General features: G+C 38.7%; 1 protein-coding gene across 1 annotated transcript in view; it reads left to right on the top strand.

Moving 5' to 3' along the window:
* BMPR2 (bone morphogenetic protein receptor type 2) overlaps positions 1-23202 on the top strand; it is a 97913-nt gene extending 74711 nt beyond the window's left edge. Inside the window, exons 5-14 of the mRNA XM_075710499.1 lie at positions 2555-2665; positions 3187-3278; positions 5320-5550; positions 9566-9680; positions 11811-11971; positions 13725-13872; positions 14823-14959; positions 18650-18822; positions 19914-21193; positions 22955-23202. Coding sequence (XP_075566614.1) covers positions 2555-2665; positions 3187-3278; positions 5320-5550; positions 9566-9680; positions 11811-11971; positions 13725-13872; positions 14823-14959; positions 18650-18822; positions 19914-21193; positions 22955-23202 — 2696 coding nt within the window. The remainder of the gene's footprint in view (positions 1-2554; positions 2666-3186; positions 3279-5319; positions 5551-9565; positions 9681-11810; positions 11972-13724; positions 13873-14822; positions 14960-18649; positions 18823-19913; positions 21194-22954) is intronic.
* The last annotated feature ends 832 nt before the right edge of the window (positions 23203-24034 follow it).

The raw sequence follows: 24034 nt of genomic DNA, 5'->3' as shown, positions 1-24034 counted from the left end.
ATTATTTTAAAATGTTTATAAGAATTAAAAATTGGTTCAAGATAAGCCAATCTAAGATTTGTTAAGGAACAACTCTGCTTAAAAAAAATTAAAACATTCTTTCCTCTTGAAGGCCGGGGAAGTTCTTTGAGGTTACGTGGCAGCGGCACAGCTACCCACTAAAGATAGAAAGCCCCAGAGGGGATGGTCCATCAAGGAGCAAGAAAGCAACTACCTTTTTCTCTGCAAGTTTTTCTACTGCTGATTGGCACAAAACGTTGTTATTTGGAGATTTTCTAGAAGCTCTCCAGCCTGCATAATGCCACCGTTCACAAGCTTCTAATGGGAGAAAGAGCAAGTGTGCCAGTGCAGCCAGAGCTGCTAAATAGCCCGTGTCGCGCAGGATGCCCTCGCCCTGCACCAGGCTAGGAGTGGAGGAACAGCAAAATCCTGTTCCAGGGTAGAGGAGGGTCCTCATGATGGAGGCATGTTCTTAACCCTTCAATTGTAAGAACAACTAAAGTAGAGCAATCAAACTTAGGCATTAGATAGCATTTGGCAATCAGTGGTGGAAATGATTACTGTATATTTAGCAATGAGAAGGTTGTAAATGGCTGCACCCTAGTTGTGTGGTCAAAGAAAATACAGCTGAGATTATAGCAAAAAGCCCCGCCCCTCAAAACCTGAATTTTTTTAGTACATGCTAGGCACCATCTTGAACTGATGCAAAACCCACCACACTTAATATATATTTTAAAAGGTAAGCCAATAAAACGTAAATTCCATTCAGAAAAATATGAAAATCAAAATTACAATTTCCCTGCCAGCAATTATTCAGCTTCTTACACTTGTGAGATTTCATACAGCTTTGTATGATGTAACAGTTTCCTTTATGATGTTGTGTTTTTCAATATGCATGTATGTATGTATATGTTTTGAATTCATAATTTAGATGAGAATTGTAATGTGTATCTTTTAGTCTCCTCGCAATGGAAGTCACAACTCTTATTCCACTGTACAGTGCTCTGAGGCAATAGCGTATTTTCTTAGTGAAACATATTTTACCAAAACCAACTGATGGTACTTCTTTTGATGGAACAAATTTGAATTTGATGGTGGTGTGATTATCACAAGCTCCCTCTTATTTAAAGGGTTTATTAGATATGAGCTGCATGTTAGTTTTGATGGGTGATTTTTCACATACTTCTATCACAGCTGAAACACTCTCTGGTATTTTGTTTTACCAGCTTTTTATTATTTCCTCTTACCATTATGGTTATGTAAAAATGGAAGCTGTTGTCTTTTAAATTTGCTTTCTCTTCTTATCTGGCTCTCTTGTGTCTATCCACACTGGGAATTGGAATAAGTGAATCATGTTTAATTTCTTTTAAATGCAGTTTAAGCAAACTGAATTTGTCAGTTTATTCAGCCAGTGTAGACTGGGATAAATTGTATTTCAGTCTCACCTAAAAATTTACCCAATGGTTAAGCCTTGTGTGCATTTTATATTTTGTGGTTTTAGCACAGTTAGGTCTCATTACAGTCTTTTAAGGAGTACTTTTAGCAATATATAACACAAGTTTAAACATAGTTCCCAAACTTGGTTTTGAAGCCAAAGTAAATGAGGTCTTGTAATGCCACATTCCAGTGATTCTGACATCAGAGGAATATCTGCAGTAATAAATTTTTAATATTAAAGTGGCTGAATTTTTGTATGCCTGCAAGAAGCAAGACTGGGGTCTGACGTGGAGAAGCATTAAGCTAACCATTCAAGACACTAACAAATTTATTCATGAAAACTCCCCCCCGGCCCTTGGGGGGGAGGTGGGGAGGCGAGATACTTATATTTTGACAAAAATCAAATGATATTTTTAAAAGGGTTCAATAAAAAGAGTTATTTAATTTTGTTTAGTGTTTTATTGTTGTTTCAAGTTTCTTGATACTCTGCTGCAGTCTGTGGAGATGTCTCTTGTCTTTTTGTGAATTAAGGAGTGAGAATTATGCTAAAAATTACCTGAGCACTGACATGAAACAAATCAAAACCGCGAAGTATTTTGAAATATTTGCACAAATGGACTTGTAGCTAATGTATGTTGTAGATATTTGAATACAAAACATTCAGTATTCATCACATTTGCAGCATTATCAGCAAACTTTGTTGAGATTTTCATTCTGGGAAACATAATAAAAAAACAACTTGTAAAGGTTACAAACCTGATTCATACCGGGAAACTGGATTAAGGCACAGACAGCAGAGCAGGACTGCATCAACTTGGCCTCGTATGGCTGGGCTGAGCTTTGCCAGCTAGAAAGAAGATTCACTTTCCGCTGTTGGTGCCTCTCTCTACGGTGGCAAGGGAAGACTGGGAAAAGCTGCCAATGAATGTGCGCTCAGCTGTGCTTGAACTGATAGGCTCTTTTGCCATCCCCAGATTTTAAGAGGAAGAAGAGTTTAGTGTAATGTCTTACAATCCAGAGTACAATTTTCTTCCTTGTTGTAATAACAGTTGCATGTTTTATAGTGCTGATTCTTTCAAATTTACAGTTAAAGAGTCTTCATCTTGTTTTCGATCAGATTCTTCTCATTCTTTTCATCGAGATGAGACTATAGTTATTGCCCTTGCATCTGTGTCTGTACTGGCTGTTTTGATTGCTGCTCTGTTCTTTGGATACAGGATGCTTGCAGGTAGGGTTTGACAATCTTCTTTTTTTTTTTTTTTTTTAATTGTTCTTTTGACTATTTCTCAAAGTTACACTTAATGTCTTCTGTTCTCCCCAGGCCCTGTTACATGTTTGTACATAATGCTCCCCTTTCTCCTCTCTGACACCTTATGGTGATATCCCTTTCATAACAGTCCAGAGGGATTTATGATTTCTCCAAGCTGGCATTTTGGGACCCATTTTTCTTCAACAAATCCTCTGTTCAACACAGCTTAAGTGAGGTTGTGGACATGCTTTGCAGTTATTGCCAGTGACATTCAATTATCAAAATTAGTTGTGTAGCAGATAGCCTTAAGTTTGTAGCTATCAGCACCTTCACTGCTGATTTTACTGATTCCAAGAAGATTTTACAGGATTCCTTTTTATTTGTTATGTCCTTGCCTACAGTATGTGTTTCTGTCAAGTCCCAGGTAAGTTGCATTGTTTTCACCTGTAGCAAGGCAAGAAAAGGAAACTGTCTGACTCCCTCCCCACCCCCTTCCACAGGAGACCGTAAACAAGGTTTGCACAGTATGAACATGATGGAGGCAGCAGCATCAGAGCCCTCATTGGATCTGGATAATCTAAAGCTGTTGGAGGTAAATGTTCAACTCGGTTTCTTAATCTTCATTTTTATTCAGTGTAACGCTTGTGGTCGTATCACCTCCCAGGTATAGTTACAGAAATAAAAGTATCAGTGCACCTGTAATGTTTTCTTCTAAATCACAGTTTAAAGAAGAAATTAAAAGAAAAAAAGAAAAAGAAAGGTTACCGCAGTTACATTTTGCCTGGTTTTGTTAGTAATATTGTTGGTATTAGCTAGAACATGTTCTACCTTGAGAAGAAAATACTAAACATTGGGAAGTACTGGGGGAAATGGGAATGTGCTGCATTTCAGCATTGCATCAAAAGACCCATCTTTTTGCTTGACATGGGTCACTTTAAGTACGGTATCCTACCGTAGTCACTTGAAATGCTTTAGTAACACTGTTGGAATACAGAATTTACTGCAGATAGGGCAGTGTATTTCAGTAGTGGTGCATTTATCTATAGTCATTCTTCACAGTGGGGTACTCTATCTCCATGGCAACTAGAGGCCAACCAGAACTTTCTACTCAGCTTGGTATTAGATGTATCATCAGAAAACTGCCACATGTTGTTCTTTCAATTGGTGTGCTTGATAGAACTTACAGAATTTTTAAAAGCTTTTAGTCAGAAATAAATCAGTAGAATGACTGAGAGGGATTCAGAGAGTGGTACTTTTCTTCTTTTTGCCCACTAGAAATCACACCTAGAGATGCAGACTGCAGGCATGCAGTGTGGTCTGGGCTAATGGTGACAGCAGACTGATCAGCAAAGAAGCTCGGGTGCTTTCTGCCAACAAAAAAGTACTTGAGGCAGAGTTTACAAGAGTATAAGGATGTGTAATGTAGAAGTGTGCAAAGCCCCAGATGAAGTTACTCATACTGATATGCAGTCTTGGAAAAAGCGGCGACTTTGTTGGTGAAGAGATCTGCTATGGGGTCTTCTGTCCTCTTTCTTAAATCCTAAGGAGCTGACTCCTCACCCCGAGTCATAGGGTGTCGCAGAACAAATCGTCTTAACCTGTGCTTGCCTTTTCACCTCTGTGTGGATAGAATACATTCCAGGTTTGTACCTTGAGGTGACTCGCTACTGCTTTGCACTCCACTGACATGGAAGGAGTGAGAAATGGACAGTCTGTCTGTTAAAGGATACTTTATTGTTGAAAACTTTCCTGTTAGACAATTTTATCTCTTTAGAAGCCTTACTTTTGTAATCCCTTCTGCTTTCCATTCCTCCTCCATTTGTAAGTATTTAAAAAGTAAAAAGATGCTGGTCCATTAAATCCTTACAGTTTCCTGTCTAGGTCTCCCTGAAAATTACTTGAATTAAATAGATGCTTAAATTCTTATGTAGTTAGAATTTTTTGAGCTTTAGAAACTAGGACTCTTCCTGAAGGTGGTCCTATGTTTTGGTTTAGAGTAGAGATCACATCTTTCTTCAGTTGCCATGGAGATGGGAAAGGCTGTTCTGTGAAGACTGACTAACATAGTGGGAGCTAGAATAAAGATTCACAGGTAGTAAGGAATTAATTACTCCTTTCTGTTAAAACCCGTTTACCTCTTTCGTTATCTATTTTGCACTACAAATTCATATATTTTTATTACTAACCTGAAAGGTACAGCTTATAAAGCTATCCTAAACCTAAAATGTTTAGCTTAATGTCTCTGATCTCTGGAGTTAATTAAAATTGATCACATAAAAGCTATAAATGTTTAGTAGGCAAAAGTTTAATAAGATAATTAGCAGCACAAAACACATGGATTTTATTGACTCTGTATATAAAACTGCTGAATAGATTATTTATGATTTATTTACTGGGTATTCAGACTATAGATCAATTAAGATCTAAGTTGGCCTATGCCGAGGTTTCCAGCTCCAAAATAGCTTTTATGACAGCATTCTAATTCTAGTTTTCGATATAAAATACTCACTAATTCACTATTTTTTGTAGTGTAAGTCAGTGTAAAAGTCAGTGTACAGTCTTTGTAGAGTGAAAACTTGGATTTTGTCTTCATTTATTATTTAGTAAACTAATTACTTACGTTTTTTTTGCAGTTGATTGGCAGGGGACGATATGGAGCAGTGTATAAAGGCTCCCTAGATGAACGTCCAGTTGCTGTGAAAGTATTTTCTTTTGCTAATCGTCAGAACTTTGTCAATGAGAGGAACATTTACAGGATTCCACTGATGGAACATGACAATATTGCCCGCTTCATTGTCGGGGATGAGAGATTCACTGCAGACGGCCGTATGGAATATTTATTGGTGATGGAATATTACCCCAATGTAAGTGCTTCGAAGAAATCGATCGATTGGTTTAGATTCCTAAGAATAGCCACATAAAAAGGATGTACTTCAGTATTTGCCAGTGTTTTTCATTGCTGCTTCTTGCACAGTAATGTAAAAATAATCCATATAAATTACAATTTTAATGAACCTTAGTGTGGTTTACTGTAATACCCTTTAAGATTTCCCAGTTAGTGCTACCAAATGCAGTCTTACAAATTCTTAGCTGTAGTATTTGCTCTTGGTTATGGTGCAAGTTTTTTTAGTCAACTGCAATATTCAAGGATGGAATTTGAAGTTATTTTTACTTAAAAATAATTTAATAAATTTAAAACTTCTAAGTATTAAGACATATCTCTGTTATTGTAGTTATGACCTCACTCAGTAGCTGTAAATGGTGGGTTTTTTTACAATGAAACATAATAGATCCAATATTGTTGTCAAACTAGTTTGTGGTACTGTAAATCATGTTGGCTTTTTATCCTGTTACCTTCTTTAAAGCTTTCTGTGGCATACCATATTTATTTTGCTGTACCGTATATTGATGATGTAGGACAAGTCTTAAGAAGGCAGTCTTACTTTGCAGAGCCATATCTTCAAATCTCCTTAGCTAACTGAATGCTTACATCCCTCAAATTCATTGATTTGAGTTCCCAACACTGTGTGTGTGCGCGCACACGCATAGAAACAAAAATGCTTTAAAAATACACAGCATAGATGTGAATTGCTTTCATGAAAAATCATAAAATGTAATGTATATGGGGGTTATATATACATATGAAAATGCAAAAACCTATGTTTCACAATTTATCTTGGGGTTTTTTTGCTTGTGTATGGGAAAGAACTGTGTTCGGTTAAATGATTTTTTTAATGAGCTTTTTGGTCTCAAGTAAGTGAACTCATATTGTATTTCCTCCAGTGTGTACAGGTGATGGCTGAAGCCTGATTTGTTATGGGGGCAGTAGGACAAAAGCTGGTTATTCAAGTAGCAAAAAGAAACAGAACAGTAGTAAATAGCAGTAATGATGGCCTGTCTCTAGGTGTTTTAGGCTCTACGTATATGCTTGTGTTGAAAGTTAAATGCATACGTGTATTTAGATATCTAAATATATATGCATATTTAAGGCAACATAGCACTTCATAAATATATAAAGAGCATCTTAACTGAAACTTTGAAGTGAGAACACACTTGATCATGTCAGCTTATAAGAGATGGGCATCGAAGAAGAGATTGCAGAGACTAGAAATGACCATAGAAAAAGCTCAGTTGTGCCCATACCAGACGGACAGTGACAAAGCACGTCAGCTCTGGGCTGCTCTGGCAGAGTAGGCTTATTTTCAACTAATTGAGTTAAGTGAAATCAAGCCAGTATTCTGCTCCTGGGAGGGCATAGCATAACTGTCTTAACAGGTGATCCGGTTTTGCTGTTTTCTTGAATGAAAGGATTTTCAGCTGAAATGTAATTTGACTGAAAATTGTGTCTTGTTGCTTATATAAACAGGGTCTGTTTAATGATCTGATTAAATGCACAGATGAGGCTTATGACATCATATTATCAGATTCTTTCTCAATATGGTATTAAGAACAGCAAGATTAGTCTAAAATCAATCCACTGGTGGTTTGGATGTCGTTGGAAGAAGTGCGCAGTAGGTGTAATTAATGCACAGTGTGATCCTTAATTCAGTGAGCAGATGTTCTGCTGTATGTGGAGCTAACAGCAGAGAAGGAGCCTTGCTGTGGCAGCCCTGCTAAAAGGGAATTACACCATTCAAACTGGAGCCATAAATCTTATTTCAATAAGGAGTAACCCATATAAGATGCGCAGGTGAAATACTCCCCATCCAAAACATCATTCTCTCTCGAAATACTTTCCTTCTTGGAAATAGGAACACACAAACCAGAACATTTTCACACAGAATGCTGCCTTGGTGAAAGCAAGACAGACAGGTTTGACCCAAATTGTGTTGTTATCCAAACATGCCTTCAGACCAAAGGAGGCAGGTGAGCAGGTAATAAAAGGAGAGAGATGTGTATTTATCAATCAATATGCTGTTCTGATGGTACTCTGAGGTGTGGCAGTAAGTTGCAAGGGATGACATAGCAGGAGATACGTAATAGCTACAGAGTTGTCCTGCCAGTAGTCAGACATTCAGGTCTTTTTAGAACAATAGAAAAACTGTTGTAAAACACATAGTAGAATCTTATAATTGTTAAAACAAAAACATCCAGTTTATCAAAAGTGATAATCAGAACAAATGTCCCCAATTTAACATGTAACTTATGACTCTGACAAGAAAAATCTTAATTACAAGTATATATCTCTCTAAATCTTGACTAAAACTTTTCCTGGTTGTCATTTATATTGAATTTCACTAAAAGCATAAAATCACAGCCCTTGGCTAGCTTAAAAAATATCTGGTGGCTAGCAAGCTCTGCAGCAGAAAGATCTTGAAGTTGGTTTGAGATCTTTATACAGTGAGTGTTTCCCAGTCACACCATGACAAAAGTCCTGTGGCCTCCATTAGAAGGGGCTGGAATCTCAACCCACTAAGCTAAGAAAATCTGTTACCGCACCCAAGTTGCTGGCAGTTGGGGGCTAATAAGAGTGTATTTCTTCAAAAGCTTTAAACGATAAGGAAAAAAATGTAAAATTCCTTAACTCATTTCTGGGTGGATTCTCAGCTTTTTTTTCTTACCAAAATCTGTTTGAAGTTCATATAACAGCATTTTAAACAATGAAAAAAAAAAAAAAAAAAAGTTTGTGTAAACCTATATGAGTGACATTTGGTCTGTTATCACCGAGGACGTTATCTGTTTATGGGTGCCTTGTTCTGCCCAGGCTAAGTCTGAAAAGCTATTAAGACTTTTTGTAATTCTATTAAGGAGTGTCAAGAACTTGGTTTTAGTTTTAGCATGGGATTAAAAAAATGTCTAATGCTTTGGTCATTTTAAATTCTAGTATCTGTGTGCCTCCAGCTGAACTGTGCATGCATTACGTACCTGAATGTCGAGTCCAAATGGACTCAAATGGCATAAACCGGATTTTTTGAACCAAATGTTACATAACTAATTTTGCAATGAAGTGTTTTTAGTTGCGGCTATGATAAGATGTTACACATTGGTGCATCTTTAAGATTACAGATTTAAATAGGCAAAACCATGGTAGTTTGTAGTCATAAACAAACAGGATATTGTAATCTGTATGCGGAGACAGCTGGACTACTTGTTCTTCATGTATGGGGATTCAGTTTGTTTAAATGGAATTGTTTGTTTAAACTGAAGTATTGTCATTGGGGACTACATGCATAAAAACTGCTCAAAGGTGTCATAGTTTGCAGGATCTGGCTCTTTTTTCAGATAGCAGTCTCAGTTTCTAGAATGTCTCAGTATCATAACTGACACCCTTCCTTCTGGTTTTCTTGGAGATTCCACCACCAATTACTAAAAAATTGCCCATTTTTCACATTTAACTTCTCTTTCAAGAAAAGGGGAACATGACATTCTCTTTTCCTGTTTCTTCACTGCGTGTGGATTCACTCCTGTTCTAAATTGCCTTGTTTAGTTTGTTTTGTTTTGTTTTGATATATAAATAGATTACAGTACAGGAGATGCCAGTGAGAGATGTTGAGTATTCTTCTGTAAGTGCTAATGGTTTAAAGGCCACTATTTTAGTAACCCAAGCTATTAGTCTGCAGTTACCTTTCTTCTGTTGTTCAACAAGACTTTTTCAGAAGAATAAATCAAGTGCATGCTTTGCTTTTGTTTTATAATTAATATCATTATTCCTAGAGGCAATCCCTGTTATTTTGTGATAAATTTTCTGTTCCACTTCTTTAGATAAACCAAATGGCAGCACTAGAAATTAATGAAACTTTGGTCCAATCTTTTCAGAACATGTGGGTAAGCACAGAATCAGTTGCAGGATTACACCTTTCAGGAGCAATGGATAAAACTGACTCTTCTAAAGATTTTGAGTTATTCAACTATTATCTTTTTTTTTTTTTTTTTTTTTAGGGTTCTTTGTGCAAATATTTGAGTCTCCACACAAGTGACTGGGTGAGCTCCTGTCGTTTGGCACACTCTATAACTAGGGGCTTGGCATACCTGCACACGGAGCTACCTCGAGGAGGTAAGGCCAGGAAGGGATGCCAAGATGTTCAAGATACTTTTATTTCTATTGGGTAGTAGACTCCTGCCTTTCTTTTTTTCTCTGTGACAGTATGGTGAGTAGGAAATGATGAATGCAAATAGAGATTACTCAGAACTTCTGATGTGTTCTTTCCTTCTGAACAGTCCCATGTTGTGGGCTCTGTCTGTGACACTTGTATGAAAACATAGAGTAAGAGCCAGCAGAGCCCCAGAAAAAGGCAAGAGGAGGAGGCAGAGTTGTGCAGTGCTGCCGTATCATGGCAACAGATTACTGAAGACCTGGAGCACTGGATGTCTGTCTAGCAGAAAGCAAACAGATAGAATCGTAGAATAGTTTGGGTTGGAAGGGACCTTTAAAGGTCATCTAGCCCAACCCCCCCTGCAGTGAGCAGGGACAGCTTCAACTAGATCAGGTTGCTCAGAGCCCCGTCCAACCTGACCTTCAATGTTTCCAGGGATGGGGCATCTACCACCTCTCTGGGCAACCTGTGCCAGTGTTTTACCACCCTCATCGTGAAAAATTTCTTCCTTATATCTAGTCTGAATCTACCCTCTTTTACTTTAAAGCCATTACCCCTTGTCCTATCACAACAGGCCCTACTAAAAAGTTTGTCCCCATATTTCCTGTAGGCCCCATTAAGTACTGAAAGGCCGCAATAAGGTCTCCCCGCAGCCTTTTCTTCTCCGGGCTGAACAACCCCAATTCCCTCAGCCTGTCCTCGTAGGAGAGGTGCTCCAGCCCTCGGATCATTTTTGTGACCCTCTTCTGGACCCACCCCAACAGGTCCATGTCTGTCTTGTACTGAGGACTCCAGAGCCTGGGTGTTCTGTTTGGTTTTGCAGTTCAGACACAAATCACCAAAGCAATTTTTAGTTTGTGTGTGAACTGTATACACAAAGAGAAATAATTAAATCTTCTAACTCCACTGTGTTTTTATTTATCCTATCTCTTGATTTTTGTCTAAGGGTGTGGGCCTAGTCTTCGTTGTGTACAAATGATACTGCTAGACTTTTAGTGTTTTAATAGAGCACCGGATGTGACAACATACTGATTTATATCTTTATATCTCTGCTTGCATGCATCAGCCAGCATTTCAGCAGCTGAAGTACCATGATTATAAAGCAGATATTCAGAGATCTGTGATGTATCAGGCTGCAGAATATGGCATGGCACTGAAGCGTTAGCTTTTTGGCAGTAAATAAAAGGATGGTATCATTAATTCTATGTTAAGGTGCTAATGTTTGGATTAAAATTCTGAACTGTATATCTCAAATGTTAAGCATCAGCTCTAGCAAAGAATGACAACTAAAGATGCTGTTGAAAGTGCAAGGCTGAAAATGCCTAAATCAGTATTCCTACGTGCCATTGAAACTGCAGCTATCATCTTAACTTCATCATTTTGAAATGTGCAGACAGGTGTCCATTAGCAGCCAGAAAATGTGTAAACCTTCCATCGTGAAGAAGAGACAGCCATAGGCTGGTTTATGAATGCTAGGAAGGAATTCATGGAGTAGAATAAATTCCACAGTAAAACCTGCTCTATAGTGCTGGCTGCTTTACTAACAAAATTAATTGCATATGAACTAGGAACAACTGAGATTATGCTTTGGAAAAGATCAGATCCCTTACAAAAGGAACATGTTCAGACTCTCTGGAATAAAATTGTCTACATATCTCCTGAATAGGTGCCAATCCCAATCATAACATAAATAGTTGGGGCCGTATTTGACACAGGAGTGTGGATATGAGAGAGAGCTTTTGGAATGGCTCTCAGGGCTGTGGCAGCAGGTCTGTGCTTAAGTACATGATGTCTCCCCTGCCAAAATCATGCTGAAATATCCCTTGGAAAGAAGCTTATTGGCAAACACTAAAACTGTATATAGCAGTAGCCTAATATATTGTATAGATACAGTGAAACTCTGAATGCCAGTCATTTTTCTATAGATAGCATACTGTGGAGCTCATTATAAAGAAGCAAAAATGTTAGCTTTCTAAAAGATAAGTTGATTTTCTGTTTGTAATAGCTGAGCAGCCGTAATGAGGTTCTCTCATTTTGCCAAACAGTAGAACTGCTCAAATAATAACAAGCACTTCCATATATCCAAATAGACCATTACAAACCTGCAATATCCCATCGTGACTTGAACAGCCGCAACGTACTGGTAAAGAATGATGGAACATGTGTAATTAGTGATTTTGGACTCTCCATGAAGTTAACTGGAAACAGACTGGTACGCCCAGGTGAGGAAGATAATGCAGCCATTAGTGAGGTAAGTAGAAATGAAGATGAACCAGCGTATAAAGGAAGACAAATTAGTATGGAAGTAACACTGAGAAACAATTATTTCTGTTGTTACAAGGTGAATGTTAAGGTGGTACAATACTTCTAAGGGGGGATTGCTACAATGTGGGTGAGAAGTGGCTGAAACGTTGATAGGAAGAAAATGGTTTTATTCTCAAAACACTCAAAACCAAACCAACCTAGCATTTTGAAAGGTGATAGATTGGCAGCCCTGGAGACTGAAGTTTTCTGTGTGCGATATGAGAAGATGCAAGGTATATTTGGTTGCCATGTTGTTTACAATGATGAGGTATGGGTCCCTTCAGTCTTGTACTGCAAGTATTAACTGAAGACCAAACATTCTTTGGTGGTTTTGGTGTTAATTTTTCTGAAACGGTGACATACCGTATTCTACATCCGACAGCCATTTCTCTGTGTGTCATCTGCAGGTTTTTGGACTTTAAACAGATACATCCAGGAGAGTAAGTGCATGTAGAAAGACATGGACCAGCTGAGAAAGGGACAAAATAATAGGGAATGCTTGAAAGAGTACCTTATAGGAAAAGATGAAAGAATTAGAGTTGTTTAGGGAAGTAAAGGCAGAGACAGGTGGTCAGACATGTAAACAGCTGCTGTGAAGAGAAAGAAATAAACTGCATTCGGTGTGGATAGGACAAGGGGTAATGAGATTATATCGTAGGAGGGAAAATTTAGGTTAGTTATGAAGAAACTTTTCTAATATCTAGCAGGGAGCCAAGGTCTGGAATGGACTGCTGAGGAAGGCTATACAGAATTTGCATCATTTTATGAATTTAAGGAACAGATTGAGAAAACATCTGCTAGGAGTGGGTTAGAATGGATTCTGGGCAGAAAGAAAAAACTGATTTCTTAAGCTTTCTTTTTTTATGATGCTGTGATTCAGAGTGGTGTTTTTGTTGTTGTTTTCTTTTTGTATAGGCATAAATACACTGACACCTGAATATAGGCTACTGAAATACAGTGAGACTATTTTAAACAAAGGGTGAAAGTCCCTAATGGTTCAGTACATTTGTTGTCTTTGTACTTTTACGGAAAACTACATTTTATTCAAATAATGTGTTTCACAGCGCTAATCACCTTCCCTTAGAAAGTGCTACATTAATAGTACTTAGTGCACAGGTCTTCTTTTTAGATCTCCCCTTACTTAACAAAGAAACAGGGAAACCACTGTTTAAAATGCAGGGATATGGAATAGTCCTGTGACAAAATACTGCCCTACAACTACCGATGAGTGATTGCTCTAATCTAACATATTTCCTAGTGGAAATGAATAGATATCTTCCAAGGCTGTTAATAACCATTGACCATGGAAGATGTAGGGGAGAGCCTTGCTGACAGTCAGGAATAAAAGGAACAATGTCCTTGTTCAGCAGCATCCTCTTCCGTTACGATACATACCTTGGTGTTTAACAGAGTAATTTCAGGAAAAAGAAACATTTCTGCTATATAATATTTCACATGAGAACATTACATTGAGAAACGGACAAAATTATTTTGTTTTGGTACATACAAAAAAGTGACAGAGTAGGGGAAGGGTTTTATTATGATCAGAGTCTAGAAGCTGAGGACATTGATTAGAAGAGAACTGCATATTCCCTAACTGTAGAAAATATCAAAGTAGGGTATTAAAAAAAAAGGTCTCCATACTAATTGAATTTGGAAATTGCTTCCTGATTTGAAGCTTTGATTTTCTGTTTTTCCAGGTTGGTACAATCCGCTATATGGCCCCAGAAGTGCTCGAAGGAGCAGTGAACTTGAGGGACTGTGAATCTGCTTTGAAACAAGTAGATATGTATGCGCTAGGCCTTATCTACTGGGAGATATTTATGAGATGTACAGACCTCTTCCCAGGTAACTAAAAGAACTGGAAAAAACATAAGTAGTGGAAAGTGGTACCAGCAACCAAAGCTACTCCTGAGCCATAGCTTTTTAAAGTGAAGAGGGAATAATTTTCTCAGTTGTTTTTGCCATTAAGTCGGTGCCATCTAGTGGTCAAGATTATTGTTGTCAATACAGTGTATTTGAGCGTGAGGCATGGCTCATGCTGAAAGACTTTTACCTGTTTAAGCAGTTTGCAGGCCGCATGGTAAGTGCAATTTGAGCATTATTATTATTGTTCAGAGTTTACAAACATTGAGAGTTGGGCTGATGGGAAAGGCAGTACTTCCAGTTCTTAGAACTGATAAAAGTGCCTGAAGTGTCTTTCAGACTTTCCTCATGAAAGAATGGATGGGAAAGTGCTCTGATTTAATGTAGCCTTCAGTCAGTTGTACTTTTATTTATGCTAGTGACATTGAAAATTCAGGGAAATACTCCATACCTATAACATAAAACAAGAGGAAGTAGACTTCAAATTTAACAGGTGAGATTGTGTTACAACAACCATCATCTTCCCAAGGTACAGCATATAGAGTTACTCTGACATGCAGCATTCTCTCTGTAGTCAAACAGCTGCACTTTATGTGCAGAGACTTGTAATCTCGCTGGGCTTCCTCCCAAATGAAGTACATGAATATATTCAGTCAGCGACGTTTCACAGAAATTAGGTGTCATCCTCAGGCTCTAAGACATTCTGAATGTGCCACTCAACCAGCAAAGTTTGAAGATGCTATCCTTCGAGAGGTTGCTGAACAACACTTAATTCGTTTGCAGTTAATTCCGTTTTTTTGTGAAATTAGACTTTGGGGGGAAAGTGGAGAGCATATCAATAAACAGCAACTTTGATACTACCTTTCATCACCTGAAAGCCCTTGCTCTGCCTTTTAATCTGTGATTTTTTTCTTTCTTTCTTTTGCTAACAGGGGAATCTGTGCCAGAGTACCAGATGGCTTTCCAGACAGAAGTTGGAAACCATCCCACTTTTGAAGATATGCAAGTCTTGGTGTCTAGAGAGAAGCAAAGACCAAAATTCCCAGAAGCGTGGAAGGAGAACAGCCTGGTGAGATAGAATATTTTCAAAGAAACAGTCATTTAACCAGCTATAGGGTGTACTCACTTCTTAAAAGTAATTTTTGAATACATTCCTCTGTTTTTTCATTTTTGTTAGTATTTAAGGATTGGGAGCTGCTTCTGTCTGGACTTCTTGAATATTGAATTCAGTTTTCAAACAGTCATTGACATGAAAGCTAGATTTCTTTTAAGGAAAAATACTATGATTATTATCAGATGCTGAAGTGTGATACACAGAAGATAACTTTTTATATTAATTGTTAGACAGTATCTGTAGTATTATGCATGAAATGCCCATATGTTCTCTGTATGCTGGATGAGAAACCTAAAGGCATTTTCTGCCTTTTGACATCTTATAAACTAATAACGCTGTGAAATAGTTGGCAAAAATGTAAATATACTCTTCCAAAACTAAAATCTATAAACATTGTAATAAACTTTTTCTGAAGTTGTATCGTCCTCAGAATTTGCAGAGGCTACAGCCTCTAGCAATCATTTCATTATAAGTACATTAGAAATTTTATATGGCTTCATTTGATCTGCAATTTTTATTTTCAAGACTGTAAACATAGCAATGTTGTTTGCTGTTTTGAATTAGTATAGCTACGGCTTAGAGCCTTACTTGCTGCTGCAGGCCAACAAGTTAGGGCAAGTCAGCTGCACACTGGTAAGAGTCTGTGCACTTGCTTTCATCTGCAGCAAAGGTGAAGTAATGCGGATCCCCTTAGCTTAGGGCGGGTTGTTTGCCTTTTATTACAAGCAAAGTGAAATGCAGTCACTGGGTTCCACCTGATACATGGTAACTTGTTTAAGCTAAAACAACTTGATTGCAAGTATGAAAATTACATATTTGACTCTTATTTAAAAAGATACTTCTGGTTATTCCCTTACTGAAATTATGCCCTTCAATCTTCAGAGACTTTGCTAGTTGATAAGTACGTAGCTACTGTGCAGATAATGGGGAGCCTAAGGCCTCATCTATGCTGGTACTTGTAAACACGTATGAAACCGTTTGCAGAGAGGAGCATAGCCTCCAGTATTAACACTGTTGTAAAACATGCTGTAACTGAGTTGAGAGCTTCATAGAGAGGTTCTTTCATTACACAGTTTTGGCCAGCCAGTCGGGGGTGGGGTGAGTGAGGAACCCACACCCAAACTATATGGGAAATTAAGTAGCAGCTGTTTTAACTATAGCGGTGTTGACAAATGCAGTGTTGGAAGAACCAAGCTTGACAGCTGCTTTTGAAGACAGTTATAACTAGAACAGTTCAAGAAGGTTTGTATTGTTTTGCAGACTACTGTTTTAAATGTTAATTATGTTCTAACAAGCTGATAGACTCCAGCATTATTAGACACTGAGCTAGTAATGATCCCCATATTTAAACTGCCTAACACATTCTTTGTGTTGTCACTAATTTTTTTTCAAAAATTCAAAATAATGAGAAGTCCAGCTCTAAGGATGGATCTACACCACTGCTGTAAGAGAAAAGAATAAAGAAACAATCTGTAGTTCTCTCATGGGTATCAAACAACTTACTCCACCCTATGCCAGTCTAGGATAGCATCTGAATGAGCACTCTAGGGGAGATGTTGTAGAAAACTAAGCTCCAGATAACTTCACCCTGGATCCAGGTCCTAATCTCCTGTATCTAAGCATGGGATAAAAGACCTTTGTCCATTATTTAAAGCTATACTGACATGTTGGGTTATAACACTTTCATGCAAATTCATCTATTAGAGAAATGTATTTGCCTTTTTCATTTGAGAAATGCAAATAAAAAGCAATGGTTTATTTTTTAGGTCACATAATTAAGACGCTCAAAAGATATGGAATCCTAAATTTATGATTACCTATGCAGTCTCGGTCTGCTTCTTGAACATATGTGTTATGGTACAGACCTTCATTAGCCGTATTGTTTTACACAGTATAAATCAACAGTCTGAGCAGATGATGTGCGTAAAATAATTCAAGGGCTATAAACTGAGTTGAGATGTTAGCAGCATTCTTGTCTCGTTTGCCAAAGCAGGGTCTAAGCTTGTTTTCAAAGGTCAGGACTGAAGGATATTAACAGAATAATAGAATAATGCAGGTTTCCTGTCCCTTGTATCTTTTTTATGAGTGCTAGAAACTGCTAAATAGTGCATTTTAGTATAGATCTCTTTGAACCTGAAATTAATAGAAAACACATTACTGCGGTATATGTGGAGCTCAAGAACGTCAGTTTTGTTAACTTTCTATACAGTCATCACCATGGTCCTTTCATGGTCCTTAAAACATCAAAAGGAAAGGATGTGCTAGAAGAGAGACAATATTAAATTAAACACTGGTTAAATTTACTGCTGATGAAACCTGTAGGAGAGAGTCTTACAAAGGGGCGAGAGAGGAGATTGGGGTGTCCACTGACTTAGATACATCTCAATTGTGACTAAATCAAGCCCTAAAAGCCAAATGAAGACTTTTTATTCTGGGAGAGAAAAAGGGATCCACTACCCTATCCTGTCATTGTCCCTGAGGGTGCTTTTAGACTCATGTCCCTCAGCTAAGAGGGGTGTAGTTGCTTAACCCCTCTTCGATCTACTGTGGGAAGGGAGATAAAGGGTTTGCTTGCGTGGGAGCTCATCCCCACCTGTGCAGCCATAGCTGCATCACTAAGCAGCAGTGACTTGCCAGATGCAAGCGATGCCAGGAGCCCGCTCTGTGGGCGAGGAGCTCTTGGCTAGCATGCAGAGCTAGTCCTGGCTTTCACTGCCAGAAGCGAACAAGGCAGTTCTGGCACAGAGGCAGTCAGCAGGACCCACTGAATGCCGTAGAGCCCAGCTGGGACTATGCACAGTCATTGGTGCTGGAGAGGTTAAAGCTGGACTGTAGATGTGAGATGTTCTGGCAAACCATATCCTATCCATGGGCCACAGATTGGCAGCAGGGGCCAATAAACGTCTGCCTGGTTTTTGTACTCCGGATGCAGTGGAAGCAGAAGTGTTCAGTGCTCATAATTTCAGTTGTCTCCTCTCCAGGTCTCTGACCATATGGCAGCACGTTTTGCAGGTCTTGAGCTCTAATCCTGACTGTACCATTCACCCCACAGTGAGATCCCAGGAAAGTGTGTCTTGTTTCTGTTTCTCCATCTGTAAAACAAGGGCAGCAATAATCTCTTCCCATAGCACAGACAAATACCAGTGAATTTTATGATGCATTTGGATGTTACAGTAGCAGAGGAGGAAAAAGATGATGAAATGAGCAAGGCTGTGTTATTTGCATACAGTGCAGGGAAGCAAGGCAGGGACCATTAGCTGAATTGTGAGGATAACAATGACAGCATTTCCAGACTATCATCAATCTTTAGTACACAGCTTTCATAAGGCAGGGAGAGTGAGCTAAGCACGCATACATCAGAGAAGGCTGGCTGAAGGTTGTTTGGACAATGGTGAATGTAGCTTTTCCTAAATAATTGTCTTCCTAGTTGGTGTGTGTGTGTGAGGTATGATAATATTGGTCCTGCATATTGCTGTTATTAAGGTAAACTATCTTTGAATTAAATTGTGTATCGTCCATTTCTCTTTGTCACCAGCTTGTGACTATTTTCATGCATACAGAATGCTGTCATAAACCAGTAAATTAGAAGCACAATATAAAGGGAAAATAATTTAAGATAAAGGGGCTTTGTTTGTCTCCTGGCAGGCTGTGAGGTCACTTAAAGAAACAATTGAAGACTGTTGGGATCAAGATGCTGAAGCTCGACTAACAGCGCAGTGTGCTGAGGAGAGGATGGCAGAACTCATGATGATTTGGGAGAGGAATAAATCAGTTAGTCCAACGGTCAACCCTATGTCAACTGCCATGCAAAATGAGCGGTAAGAGGAGAAAACATTTGGTTTTAGTCAGGAGCGAATGCACAATGCAATGCTCAGCTCACTCCAGGAAGGAAGCTAGAGCACGCTGCCAGCTTAACATTTCTGTACCCGTGAAATGGGGGTGTGTTACATGAGCCAGTCTGCGTATGGGTGTTGTATGACATGATCCTGATTGCTTGTGTTCTTAAGATCTCCTATGTGTCCCCAGAATTCAGGCACCTTTTATGTAAACAACTGTACTTCTCACAGAGGGGCCTTTTAAACTGAACTTAGGCAAAATGTCCAAACAGGCTTGCAAAGATATGAAGTGACTATGAATTGTCTTTAAGGACTCTTGCTAAATGATGCATAAAACTTCTGTTTAAAATGTTCTTCTAAAAACTGTGAATTTGCAGGCAATATGAGTTCAGGAAATCACCGAGTCTCTAACCTGTAGCTTTTCAGTTAAAGAACTGCAAGGCCGTCGTTTAAGTCATCGTTATTCTGACCCCACTGAGAGAGGCGCTATGCATTCTCTGCTCTTGTGTGATCCAGAGGGAATGAGAATTTGCAGAACTGACATTAGTGCTTGATAGTATACACTAGCGATGTGGATTTGAGAGAAATGTTGCTCTATGTGGCAGTGTTTATTGTAATGAAAAAACTATGTTCAAATTGTAGAATACCTAAATTGTTAAAATAATAGATTTTTCATGGTTTAGGACCTTGTGACTTTTTCCCAGCATCACTTTCTCCATCTTGTGTGTTGAGTTCTTGTTGCCTCCTTCAGCATCACTTCTCTGCAGCTAGAGCAGTACCTTAGCAGTGAACTGGACAAACAGCATATTGGACAAATAGAAGAAAATTACTGTTATCCGACTTAGTTGTATAAATAATATCCATGACAAAATTCCTGTCCTAGTAAAACCAATTTTCTCCTACCCAGGATTTTTCAAGGAAGTTACTGGAAGATCTCAGTTTGTACTGTATCTGTCCTTAGTTCATGCATGAAAAGAAACAGAAAGACATTCAGCTCTCATAAATGAGAGACTTTTATAATATGAGGTGATTTTTACATATATGATCTTAATATCACTTATTTTTTCTTAAAGGAATCTGTCGCATCATAGGCGTGTGTCAAAGATAAGGCCATATCCAGATTACTCTTCCTCTTCTTACATTGAAGATTCAATCCACCACACTGACAGCATAGTGAAGAACATTTCTTCTGAACATTCAATGTCCACTACACCATTGACTTCAGGGGAAAAGAACAGAAACTCCATTAACTATGAGCGGCAACAAGCGCAAGCTCGCATCCCTAGTCCCGAGACAAGCGTCACCAGTTTGTCCACCAATACTACCACCACCAATACAACTGGCCTCACTCCTAGCACGGGCATGACCACCATATCCGAAATGCCTTACTCGGATGAAACAAACTTACATACTACAAATGTCATGCAGCCAGGTGGGCCCACCCCTGTTTGTCTGCAGCTAACAGAGGAGGACTTAGAGACCAATAAATTGGATCCAAAAGAAGTGGATAAGAACCTGAAAGAAAGCTCTGATGAGAATCTGATGGAACATTCACTTAAGCAGTTTAGCGGACCAGATCCACTCAGCAGCACTAGTTCCAGCTTGCTTTATCCGCTGATAAAACTTGCAGTAGAGGTGACAGGACAACAGGACTTCACACAAGCTGGCAATGGTCAAGCATGTTTGATTCCAGATGTCCCATCTGCTCAGGTCTATCCTCTACCCAAGCAACAGAACCTTCCGAAGAGGCCTACTAGCCTCCCCCTAAACACCAAAAATTCAACAAAGGAGCCACGGTTAAAATTTGGTGGCAAGCACAAATCAAACTTGAAGCAAGTGGAAACAGGTGTTGCCAAGATGAACACTATCAATGCTGCAGAACCTCATGTCGTGACAGTTACCATGAACGGAGTGGCTGGGAGAAGCCACAGCATAAACTCTCATGCTGGCGCAACCCAATATGCCAATGGGACAGTGCCGTCTGGCCAGACAGCCAGTTCGGTAGCGCAGAGGGCCCAGGAAATGCTTCAGAACCAGTTCAGTGGAGAGGATAGTCGGCTGAATATTAATTCAAGCCCTGATGAACATGAACCCTTGTTGAGGCGGGAGCAGCAGGTTGGCCATGATGAAGGTGTTCTGGACCGCCTAGTAGACAGGAGAGAACGACCACTGGATAATGGCCGAACAAATGCCAATAACAACAACAGCAATCCATGTCCAGTGCAAGACACAGCTACAGTCAGTATCCAGAATGTAGCGAGAAATCCTGGGCAGACCCAGACTAGAAGAGCACAGAGGCCTAATTCGCTGGATCTATCAGCCACAAATAGTTTGGATAGCAGTAGTATGCAGTGTAAGTGCCTGCAGAACTTGAACAGTTTCCCTGACACTTTTTTACTTAATAACTACACATATCTGCTTGAAAAGAAATTAATTCTGTGTCTCCTGTCCCTCCTCAAAGCATACTTACTAAATCCCATAGAAATTTAATTTCTATCAGCACGATTTCAATCTTCTCAATAAAGTCCTGTCTCCATCAACTCCAGCACATGTTAGGTCACTATCTTCCTTCCACATACATGGAATAAATCTGTCCCTTTATAACCCATCTACTCTGACTCTAGGAAGGGAGTAATTTCTAACTTTCATTATTCCTTGCAAGGCACCGACCTCAGCAGCTGCAAAGCACATTGAAAAAGCTTCCTATTTCTTCCTTTGGGGCACATTATACCTTCTTTTCCTTACTTTTCCTCATTCTCTTCAGAGTAGCTGGCTCTAAGATGCATTGATTAAAATAATTTATTGTAATAACTACTTATATGCTTCATTACTTTTAAAGCAACTGATTTTACTGTATTAGCCCGGCCTAGACGGATGGTCAGGCATTCTCTACTTGCTATCTGAGCTCCAACAATTATAGCAATCCTTCGTCAGTTTACCATATACAAATTAAAAATTCATCAAAGTAGTTAGAGAAGGAATCAATTTTAACAGACTCCTTTAGAATAACTGCCTTAAGAGTTTTATGGCCAAAGATTTAAGAGGTTACAACGGGGCTCTCGTTTTTACCGTAAGAACGTAATCTTGTTGTTAAATTAGGTACATCCTCTGAGTTTGTCTTTGGGCCTGTTGGAGCTGTTGGAGGGGTTTCCTAGTGTGCATTTTTAAGGGAATGCATTTCCAGAATGCACTGTAGGCTTTGAAAGGTGCTTGCAAACCTCTGACTATTTAGACAGCCGCTGTGATACTAGTGAAATAATCTGGGGTGCCAAGCATGTTTGGAAAGAAAAGTTTTAGAAACAAACCAGAACAGATCTTTCAAGAAATGTAGCTGACTATTCAGCAGTGGAATGTTTAAGCCTTCCTTTTAAGTAGGAAACCTTAACTTTTGTCTTAACATGTTGACTGGAGTTGAAATTGTATTGAGGTAAAGAAAAAAAGATTACTGTAGTAACTTTAATTGAAGGTTGAGTTAAAAGAAAGGTTTGAAGGTTATGTAAAGTGAAAGTTTTTTTAACAATCAGATTTCTACTGCTGAAATTTTACCATGATTAAAGTTGGTTTTGCGACCCAACATTCCAAATCCTGACTCGGGATCGTAACAGAGAATGGACCATTTTGTCTCCAGGTGAAACGCTTTGCCAGGTGAAGTAGGATGAGGGGACCTATGATTTAATTATGCTATTACAAGTTTAGCCTTTGCTGTCCTGTAGTAGCGACTTTTTTTTTGTACCTCCCATTACAGGTAATTTAAGATACTATGATTGCAAAAGCCCCTCAAATGTCAAATGCTGATTCTGCTCTTTGATGCCAGTGTGCATTCAAGGTAACACAAATTACTTCACTGAAGTAATTTCTGACAGACAACAGAATCTGACTCCTTGTTTTAGTGGCAGCTACTGAACTTGATACACCTGTCATGCCTCTGCCACACAGTTGCTTTGGTGCTTTTGTGTGATAAGATTTTGTTCTTTTGTTCTGTTTTGCATGAGTAACAACCCTGGACTCTCCGCTCTAATCTTATCTTCCTCGTAATACTATTTTCTACTCTGTTTTTGGTTTTGTTTGTTTTGGTTTGTTTTTTTTTTTTATTTTTATTTTTTGTCTTCAGTAGGTGACTCCTCACAGGATGGCAAATCGGGCTCAGGAGAAAAGATTAAGAAACGTGTGAAAACTCCATACTCACTTAAGCGGTGGCGTCCTTCAACGTGGGTCATCTCCACCGAGCCGCTGCACTGCGAGGTCAACAATAATGGCAGTGACCGGGCAGTCCACTCCAAATCCAGCACTGCTGTTTACCTTGCAGAAGGAGGCACTGCCACCACAATGGTATCTAAGGACGCAGGAGTGAACTGCCTGTGAAATACTTTAAAAGCCAACAAATGACCTTTTTTTTGCATTATTTGAAACAAACATGCAGAAGACATTTTAAAAAACTGCTTTCTCCTCCTGTCAGCAACCCCTACCAAGGACTCGCTTTAAATAGATTTCAGCTATGCAGAAAATTTTTAGCTTATGCTTCCATATTTTTTTATTTTGTTTTATTTTTTGAACGTTTTTGCACTTTTATTTAGTATCGCTAAAGTTAAGTCTGTCTGTTTTGACCACGGAATATATATATGTGTATCAAAAATGTGGTCTCAAAATATTTTTTTAAAAAAAAAATGTAACAAAAAAAGTATTGCTGATAATCAGTTTGGACCAGTTTCTTAAGGTCACTAAGATCATAAGCAGACTATAAGACAGGTTTGACTGCAGTGGTGTCTTGTAACCATGTTTTGATTTCTGTGCACAAGCTAGTCTGTATATTTCTATGTTAGAAAGTGTATTCTCTTTTGAACCCCCTCTTTTTCTTGTGTCATGTTGAAATGTGCAATAGTCTATAGTTCACAGTATGCTTTATTGAAAAGTGTGTTTCTAAAACTGCCACGTTCCCCTTTTTGTATTTGTTAATTTTTCCCTGACAGTTGAGCAGTCAGCCGGTCATGACAGTGAACTTTGCACACCGTAGCCAGCTTGAAGCAGCTGCCTATATCACATTGTGCTCTGAGGTGACAATGCATGAATTTTCCCCAACTTGAAAGGGCTTTTAAAAAGAAACAAAAAAAAAAAAAAAAGAAAAAAAAATCTGAGCTCAGTACCTTTTCTTTGATCCTTCCAAATCAAAATGTGTTTCCTTTATAGCAGTAGATGC

Source organism: Pelecanus crispus, chromosome 5, assembly GCF_030463565.1.
Source record: "Pelecanus crispus isolate bPelCri1 chromosome 5, bPelCri1.pri, whole genome shotgun sequence".
Lineage (NCBI taxonomy): Eukaryota > Metazoa > Chordata > Aves > Pelecaniformes > Pelecanidae > Pelecanus > Pelecanus crispus.
The sequence above is the reverse complement of the archived record's forward strand: the minus strand, read 5'-3'. Positions and strand labels throughout refer to the sequence as shown.